The sequence below is a fragment of the Ixodes scapularis genome, unplaced genomic scaffold, assembly GCF_016920785.2.
Source record: "Ixodes scapularis isolate PalLabHiFi unplaced genomic scaffold, ASM1692078v2 PGA_scaffold2__306_contigs__length_199485367, whole genome shotgun sequence".
Classification (NCBI taxonomy): domain Eukaryota; kingdom Metazoa; phylum Arthropoda; class Arachnida; order Ixodida; family Ixodidae; genus Ixodes; species Ixodes scapularis.
This window is the reverse complement of record NW_024609857.1, coordinates 40,797,134-40,806,924: the sequence shown is the minus strand read 5'-3', so window position 1 is coordinate 40,806,924 and position 9,791 is coordinate 40,797,134. Positions and strand designations below refer to the sequence as shown.

The 9,791-nt window shown below is 46.5% G+C and overlaps 1 protein-coding gene across 1 annotated transcript; it reads left to right on the top strand.

The window, feature by feature from the left end:
* Positions 1-596: 596 nt before the first annotated feature.
* Positions 597-3,197, top strand: LOC115313395. Its single transcript, XM_029972338.4, has 2 exons — positions 597-712; positions 2,698-3,197. The coding sequence occupies exons 1-2, from the start codon at positions 622-624 to the stop codon at positions 3,195-3,197; spliced, it is 591 nt and encodes a 196-aa protein (XP_029828198.2). The 5' UTR covers positions 597-621.
* Positions 3,198-9,791: the final 6,594 nt, after the last annotated feature.

The window sequence follows — 9,791 nt, the reverse complement described above, 5'->3', positions numbered from 1 at the left end:
CGGTGCAGAAAAGTGTACCGCAGTCTACTTCCGGTAGGTGTATTGAGATACGACCGGAAGCCCTACACTTGTCTGCACCGGTGCAGAAAGATCAAGTAAATCGAACGCAGCAAGTGACTGCGAAGGGCAACGAGGAGTTGAGGTTGTCCCAGCGTGAGCTTCCTCAACGTCTCGAAAGCTTCGAAGATGCACGCGCAGCCAGAGCAGGACGAAAGGCAACGAGCGCGTGCTCGAGTCCGGCTGTTCGAGAGAGAGACGCCCTGCCATTCTCACTTTGACTATATGCAATCCCATTGAATGTTCACAGAACGCCTGACTGTGCAAAGATGGAACAGACTTGGACAGCCTTGACTCCGTGACACGCCACGTACACGAAACGGTGCCAAGTGGCCCCTTCCCGCAAATTGGGCGATTGCGAAGCGGGTCTCTGGAGCAGACTCGTTGACACAGCGGGAGATCGGTCCACGCTCGCCATCTGGGTCCCAAGCACCGCCCACTCCCCCGCCTATTCGAGAAGGCTTCCTTTTTGTCTCGGGGTGCGTAATGAACGCCGCTGCTCGTGGTTTTCGAGCCACTTGATCGCCGAACACCGACGCTTCGGAAGCTCAGCCGAACCCCGAGATGGGGAGCGCTCGATTCGCACGAGTGGCCTGGTTGCTTGTCGGCGCTGGAATCGCGGCGCCTTCAACTGCTCCAGCGGTCGCGGCGTCCGGTAAGGAAGTTGGGAACGCACACGGAGGTTTCTTAGCACCGTTAGGGCGTAAAAGCAACCTACCGATGCCTTTTCACCCACACAGTATTTGGAGTTAATGCTGTGACGAGTGGTGCGGCGCCCGGAGCTAATGCTCCGGGCGCCGGTGGTTAGGGGCGATAGTAATATGTCTAAAACTATTATGGTAAAATTCGAAGTCCCGACCACATCATTATCGCTCCTCAGTCAATGAGATTAGCCGATAAGAACGCCCAACAGCCAATCACGAAGCACAAGCGTGAACACAATTCGCAACGCCCTTCGATTCTTCTAAAGCCGTGAGTAATATAGAGCATTCCCTACATGTTTTATGAACAAGAAAGTCGCGCCCGAAATTTCAGTATTATGCGCACATTCTTGGCGCTATCTAATAGGCACGTATTCATTAGGACTGTGTGCCTGGCGATTTATGGCGATTCTCGCATTTTCTTTTGTAAGTCTTCCCAAACAAACTTTCGGTAGGATAAATACGCACTGACAAACAGCGTCGTGGAAAATTTAATTGCCGTATTTGCTCGAGTAATAGCCGCTCTTCTTTCGAACGAGACCCTCGCGTCTACTTGCCTGCACAACACACACAGCCAATCATCGCGTCCTGCATAAAAAACGAGCGAACAGCGAAGCACACGATTCCCGTACAAAATGCGATTTAAGCAGATGGCATTTTCGCGTGAAGACGTTATCTCTGTCCCGTAAATCACTGCCCGTTTTCTTCCGATCGCGGTGGTTCGCTATTCCCGTGCAAAAAAAAAAAAAAAAGAGAAAGCAGACCTACGGGCTTTGTGGCTTTGTTCATAACCAGCCCGGCTATTACTCGAAGGAATACGGTAGACCCCGTTGAAGGACTCATTTATACGCGGTATCTTTGACGAGAGAGTAGAGCTCACAGTATCGGCGAACAGGCATGCGGTCGTGTGAAATCACTACCGCTTAATATCCATCAAGACCTTAGGTTAGGGAGGGTGCTGCACCGCCGAATTTGTTCATATATAGCGGAAAAACCGGAGACCATTTCAAGGTAGACGAACTTGCCGCTGTCTAAACATCCGTTCGACCATTTTAACCTTTTTATTCGCGTCGCCGCCAAACAAAAGTAAAAGTGATTTTATTTGCGGGTTTTCGTGACATTTCAGCGCTTCCACAATCTCGATCTAGACATATATTTCCCCTAACAAATTATGTACCTACGGATATAGTCTGGCCAGAACCATGGCGCAACCAGATACGCAAATTTAAGGAGAAAACAAGTTGTAGCAATGCAGTGAGTTGCGGAATGCACTAACGCGAGAAATCGATTTGAGCAACTCTAACGTGAGCGCAACATGCTCTTCTTGTACGGCCTGGCGACAGCACGCAACTGGCACACTCTTCTGAGTCTGAGTACTCGTGGTAAGACTTGAGAACAGAGTTAAAACAGTAGAAGGGCAGAAAAAAGGGAAGAAATAGCGTTTTAGAAACCATATTTGTCCCCTTTTGAGGGAACTGCTTGAGACGGCTATCTGTCACCGGTTTTATTTTTCTCTCGTTTTACTGTTTTAACTTGTTTTCAAGCCCTGTTTCATTGTTTACCATCATGATGAATGCGTCTAGAGAGTGAGGGAGAGCAGGAGAGAGGACGTCATAACTCTGGTTCGAATGATTTGAGGATAAACCTCCTTTGTCTCCACTGCGCACGTCGAAGGCGTTCGAATGCGAGAGCCAAACGCCGGATGCCGGCGTTCCACGTTTTAACACGTTCGATGAGTGCGGTGGACACAAAGGCAGCTCTAGCTTTCGGTCTCCCCACTAGTCATTCGAACCAGAGCTTCTGACGCCCCTCTCTCCCTCCTCCTCAATTACTTGGCGCATAGACACCAGCTACCTTAATTGCGCTCTGAGAACTTTTGCGTTAATTGTCCGAGTGTTATTTTGTTCGAGAAGTGCGTGCTTTTTCCCGTCGATTGCAGGTAACCCAAGGAGCTCTGAGAACCTGACATCACTCGGTCAGCCTAAATCCACCGCCGAATCGAGGCTGGCGAGGCAGACCCGGCTTCCCTTGTACAGTCGTCAGCTGGCCTACTATCCGTTCGGTGCGAGCTACGGAAGTGTGTACGCAAGCCGATTTGGCAACCAGAACGGACCTCGTTTCGGAGGTCAGTTTGGAACTGCCTTTGCGAGCCCTTTTGGAAGCCGTTTCGGAAGCCAGTTGGGAAGCCAGTTCGGAGGCCGCCTCGGCGGTCAGTTCTCCAGACCCATCTACAGACCCGTGGGGAGTTCACTGGGAGCATTCCTCCCGATCCAGGGTCCGTCGTCGGCTGTGCTCATCCCCCAGTTGGCGGTCAACTACCCGATTGGGCTGCCCTACGTCGTTGGGATTCCCTACCCCGTCTACATCCCCCTCATACCGACGGGGGGCGGCGGGGTGCTTTTTCCCGACGACGCTGGATTTGATGCCGCCGCAAAATAACTTCGAGCTCGCATTGTGGGACCATTGCAGCGTTCGCGATGAGCTGTTCATTATTGGCGAGATGTCTCTGATTGCGGTAAACTTGGCGTAATATTTGTACCTCGTTTCATTGTACGTCCGAGCACAGTCGAAGGCGCCAACAAATGCGTGCAAACACGAACACACGTACACTCAGCCTTTTTTCGAACATGATGGGATTAGCGACGATGAAACGCGGAAACAATGACCAACATCTTGATGCTTTGGACGCTGTTTGTATTGTTCCCATCGCATGAGCTGCGTCCGGACTTTACGTGAAACAACGAGCTGAAAGTAATTCAATTTTGGAATGCTTAATTTCCGAGAGTGCTGTAGTAAGCATTTCATTTCAGATCGACCGCTAGGCTCGGTAATTTCAGTCTTCGGGCAACGTATTCGAAATGCAAATAAAAAATCATCCCATACCATTATTGTTTTACTCTAAGCAAGCGCATTCAAATTGACGTCAATTCAGCTGGAGTATTTCCGGATAGACGTAAAACACTAACCGCCTTCTCTCAAGCCAAGTTATGCACCGAGAAAGTGAGAGAGACGAGGAGAAGAGAGAGGACATCAGAGCGCCGGGCTGTGGTTGGACCGATTAGTGGGTAGACCTAAAGCTAGTCTGCCTTTGCCTCCACTGCACTCGTCGAACGCGTTAGAACGCGGAACGCCGGCGTCCAGCGTTTGGCTCTCACACTGGAACGCGTTCGACGAGTTCAGAACAGACAAAGGCTTTATGTCTACCCACTAATCGTTCCAATTAGCTCGGCGTTCCGACGTCCCCGTACCAAAGTTGGTGTAGGCTAAACATTTCAAGAAAGTAGGAAGTCGGTGCAATGTCCCTGTGGTGTTTTTCGCCCCTCAGATTTTGAGCCAGATATGTTCGAGAGTAAGAGCCGAGGCAGAAGGGCAGAACAAAAGCAATTGCACAAAAAAAAACAAAAAAAAACACGCGAAGCCGTTTGTGAGTTGTGTCCCTCCGGTGTGGCAAAGTGCATATTGGACAGACGGGGAGGTGCTTACATGATAGGCTCGGGGAGCACAACTCTTCGCTGAGAGCCACGGTCGGAGGGGCGGGGCACTGTAAGAGCTCTTTGTTCAGGTCGTCCTTCGAGGAGACCATGCTTGTAGATGGGCACAAAGACAAGGTGACGAGGGAGGTGATAGAGGTCTTCTCCAAAGCGGAAAGTGGGGCTCAGTACGATCCTTCGGCGACGCTATCTGTGAAAGAGATGTTGTTCTTGACTTGGACAATGAAGAGGAGCACGTGGAAAGGGTGGCGCATGTGTAGAGTGCTGCCTTGCGTGTTTAATTTTGATGCTTGTGTAATAAAACCTTCAATTGCGAGTCAACGCCTGTCACGTCTTCGTCGTTCTGCGCTGCTTTGCCTGCATCCTGACGTCTCCTGCTCTCCCTCACTTTCTCGGCGCATAAGTTATAGAAACCTGCCCCAAGTCCGCAGTAACCTGGTCGCCCTACGTATACCGAGTGTTTTTTCCCGTACATCCTATCAAATAGTTCGTACGAAATCGACGCATCTTAGGGAAATAAAGTAGGCACCGTATGGGTTATTTATCGAGGTACGCGATAATTTTGATCATTACGTTCTCACTTACATTAACACAATGGACTTTTTCAATAGTGAACATGGGAATAGTTCCAATCGGAAGCTCCATGGCGGACAAAAAGTTTTTAAAGTGTCTTCCTTTTCCTAGGTACCCCAAAACAAAAATGCAACCAACTTAATGCCGAGCGATCTTTTTTTTTTTTTTTCCTTTGTAGGTTTTTTATAATGCGGACTTTTGCGCCGCCAGCCTTGCGGCCGTGGCACGAGCTCGAGCCCTTGAGTACCACGTACCACCTTTCTAAAGTTTACTCTCTTCGTTGTTTCGTGGCTGTTGGCGACGCTTAGCGCGTTCTTAGGTGATTGGAACCCAGCCCTTACTACCCAAAACGTTTATTATTCGAAACGAATTCGCGTCTTAATTAGCCGAAACGTTATGTAAGTATTTAATTATATTGGCCCCTCGACAGGGACTACTACAACACCAACACGAATCGTTTTTCGTCGTGATGCGTAGATTTCAAAGAAGGCTCGCCGAGGCTCGCTGAAAGACCCTGCATATCGCTGAGATACAAACACTTCATTCTTGTGCGTTGTGCATTCTCCATGGCGTTCGATGCTGGACGAAGTCATTCCACATTAGAGCCCTCTTGTAAGAGCCCTCTTGTAAGAACTTGGGTGCGCGATATCAGCGAGGACATCAACCACCCAGAACAGCACGACTTTCTTTTGAGTCAGTCGTCAGACGAGTGGGGAGGCGTCTCCTCGCCCTCTTTTTATACTCTATTTTTTTAAAAAGGTTTCTAAAAAAAGAAAAACATCGACGACAAGCATCACCCGATGCTTGTCGTCGATGACGTAGCTCAGCATGGTGAACTTCTGACACCACACCTTAATACAGTTAAGATTCTAGAATGAACGCCGGTAAAGGAAATAAAATAAAATTAGTATAAATAAACACATAACCACAAACAACGCACTTTCAATAATCACACAAACGTGTTACTCATTTTCCAGCAAAAACTGGAATATTCCCCCGCATATTTACAAATGTCGACGCAACAGCTAGCACACGGATAACGACGAAGAAAGATTCCATTCTATCACGAGATTTAAAAAAAAAAAAAGATCAACTGTAGCACTTTACTCGCGTCCTACATGACCAAGAAAGCCCTTAAATAAGTAGTTTCTCACCTGTCGATCGTAGCCATACGTCCCGCGATATCCGCCGCGAAAACATTTGAACACGAACTCCAAGAAGTCTCGCTTTGTCGAGAGAGAGGTCTATCGATAATCGACCAGTATCATCGTTGACTAGTTGCCACACATGTCACTCAAACCGTAGCAGGACTTGTTCCGCAAATCCACGTAAATGCCGCAGTATCAAGCAAACACACAAAAAAAAAAGAAAAAAAAAAGTGAAAGCCGTTTACAACTCCCTGTAACACCGAATTAGAGCGCAGCTCTTGAGGAGGAGGAGGGAAGGGTACTGGGGGTGAAGTGACCGGGGGGGGGGGGGGTCACGTGACCTTGGGGAGTCACGTGGCCATGCCGATGATGTCATCAGTGACGTCACTGATGACGTCATCAGTGACGTCACTGATATCATCGGCATCGTCACGTGACCTCCCAAGGTCACGTGACCCCCCAAGGTCACTTCACCCACCCCCCCAGTACCCTTCCCTCTTCCTCCTCAAGAGCTGCGCTCTAATTCGGTGTTACAGGGAGTTTAAACGGCTTCCACTTTTTTATTATATCTATAATAAATTGTACAAGACTGCGCTTTTAAAACGTTTATTAATGTCGGATAAACGCGCACGAACACCACCGCGCTGCTGGACAAGAAACATTTTCTTCACGTCCATACCAGATATTTTCTCACGTAGTTGCTCCATGGACTTCCTTCTCCGAAATTGTGACGTAACCACTCGGAGCGCTACGGCCTTCTTTCTAGGAAGTGTTGGCGCACTCCCTCTTAGTGAGAGAGGAAATTCGTCAGGAAGGGTTGCGCTTCTTCGTGAGGGGTGTTGAGCACCGGCTCGACTCCCTTCAACTCCCATTGTTTTAGAGTATATTATCAAATGCTTTAGCGAAATCAATAAAAATACGATCCTTAGTACAATAGCAAATAAAGGTAATTTGTACGTCAAATAAAAATTCAAAATAGTTGAGTTTCACAAGACCGCTTTTTCCGAAAATCAAGTTGGTAAGGGTGCACAGATAGCTGAAGTTATAAAGTGTTTCACGCCTTGCGAGTAGATGACGTGCTCGAATCGAATTGAATATTTACATGGGATGCTTGCAAGAGAGATGAGTCGTCAATTAGATGGGTTATTGCGGTCTCCAAATTTAAACGACGTGCTCGTGCGAATATCGACGACGTGCTCGTATCGAATATTTTACATGGGATGCTTGAAGGAGAGATGAGTTGTCAATTGGATCGATTATTTCGGTCTCCAAATTTAAACACGGGAATGACTTTTGAAAGTTTCCAATCGTGGCCCAAGAATCAAGTGATGCTTGAAAAAGGCGGCCCAAGAGAATAGATCATTTAACTTTGGTAATTATAGAAAAAGTTTTTGAGATCTGATTTTCGCTACAAGCTGAGTTAGCACGCAAGCGTTCGATGGCGGTTGGAATTCCGCACCCTACGAATACCACGTTATTAATACTCGTGTCCGCAGGACATAGGGCCAACGGTAGTGAGAATGACTTACCTGTGAACGCTGAACTATAGAACCAGTTAAATATGGGTAAGTCATGGGGTGACAGATTCAACTACTCTCACGGATAATGGGTAGGGGCCGGTTTTACTTTCTAGGCCGGACCACAAGCCAGAACCTTCGAACGTTGTTTAGAAACATGTTAGCCAGGTTGTAATTAAAAAACTTTTAACTAATTCTGTCTATTATAATATGTAATTCGTTTCCCTTTCGTTGTATTTAGAACATGCTTCCAGAGTTTTTATTGACTTGGCTGCGGCCTTGACTTCGCCTTTCTGTTCAGTATTTTTTATTTGATAGTTACTAAACCAAGGGCTGGCTAATTTTTGTTATTCAAAGATAACGTAATACACTGATTGAAAAGTTTATTGATTTAATTGTTAAGAATAGCCCAGATCTCTGCTAAAAACCATGTGTCAAAAAGGTTCAAGAAGTCGTTTGAAAAATAGTCAAAAGAGAACAACAGCTCTTTGGAGTCGATCTTAAAATATTTTTTAACCTTTTTTTATGATATCGAACTGAGACGGGAGAAAGTCTTGAATCGACAGGTACAATCCTTTGGTCGCCAAAATCTTCAAGAATATGATAAGCGGAAATAAAATGAAAAGAGGAGATCAATACCAAAATCATCTCGTGTAGGATTTAGGACAATTTAGGTAAGGTTGCGAAACTAAGTAACTGACACAAACTCTCTGCATTCCGACGAATCACGACAGACCGGGCGAAGTGAATAGTCACTCCAGTTGATACCTGAATAGTTAAAATAGCCGGCCAAAACTACTGGGAACTTAGGGTAGCTGCAGACTACACATGGTATGTCCGCTCCCGTTTGTGTTTTTTTCGACGGTCCTTTTTTATTTGGCAACAGCCGCCATTGTAAACGTGTTTAAAGTGCTCCTTCACGATAATGTTTTCCTTCTATTTTATGTCTTTGGTAGTGCGTCTTTGTTTTGACGAGCACAAAGAGCGACAGGTAATTCTGGGCACCGAATAAATTGATCCATGATTCGTGATATTTTTATGGTATTATCATTATTACATCCAACTGTCCATAAATATCTCCGTTGCAGTCCGGAACAACAACAACAAAAAAAAAACGAATATTTCCAAATACAAATGCAGGAAGCGTTCTGCTCAACTTATTTGAACGGAACATTAAGCAGGGACACGTGAAAATATTTCAGATTTCCCATCCGGTATATTTCTGTGCTTCCTATGTCCAGTGTTAAAAAAACAAAAACAAAACAAACAAAAAAACTCCTATGTGAGTTTTAAAGAAACGTACCAGAAGTAATAACCAGTATTGTATGAATTTGTCAGAATTGTATGAATTCGGTATATATATATATAGATAGATATTAGCTCAATTCAGATGGCTAGAATTAGTTACACGATGTCTACAGCAGGTCCTTTGCACATATATCGCAAAGTCACGACTCGAAGAGTCTTGTGTGCACCTTCCGTTGCTGCGACGCATTTAGCTCATTGTAGCCCTTTCAAGACATCTATGAAACGTCTTCTGCTAAGAGTATGCCTATCACTCGCGTGGTTGTGACTCGACGTGATATATATACTGTACGTTCATTTATTTGAAGAACGCATTCTTTGTACAGCGGCCGTTTAGCTTTCATGTAATTGCAGTTTCGACTTTTTTTTTCAGTTTCTGTTCTTTGTTTTTGTGCATGTGTGTGTGTGTGTGCCCATTATAAAGAAAACAACAAGCGCAAAACACTGCCACACACGAAATTATAAAAGAGGAACAGACACTCGTGTGGTTTGAAACTCTTGGATGTTACTCAGCAGCTCTTTTATTATTTCTTTTGTTGTATATAAACATTCAAGTTTATCAATATACAAAAGTATCCCTAATGATTTATGCGCTAGTCACCTTCACCCCCGACAGGTTCGGAGACGCCCTCCACCAGTGTACACGAGCGCAATGAGTTTATAGTACCAAATACAACGACACCCAACAATCTTGATGGAAGACCTTCCACTCGTTCCATCGAGGCATGCCCGCCTCTTCGCCACCTCCTTTGAAACAGATTTTCAGGACACACACACACAGGCACACACGTTCGCGGGGCTCCCAAACTTTTCCTCCCTCCCTCGCTCGGTCGCCACGGGTCTCTCATCCGTCCTCTCGACGCCGCTGCAAGCTGTCGCCGTCCCCGGTGCTCCGACGACGCCAGCTGCTGTGACGCCTCGAAGTCGTCCAGCCGAAAGAATCCGACCAAGCGTCGTCCCTCCGTAGAGCCTCGGGTTTGGCCCACGGCTCGCTGGGCA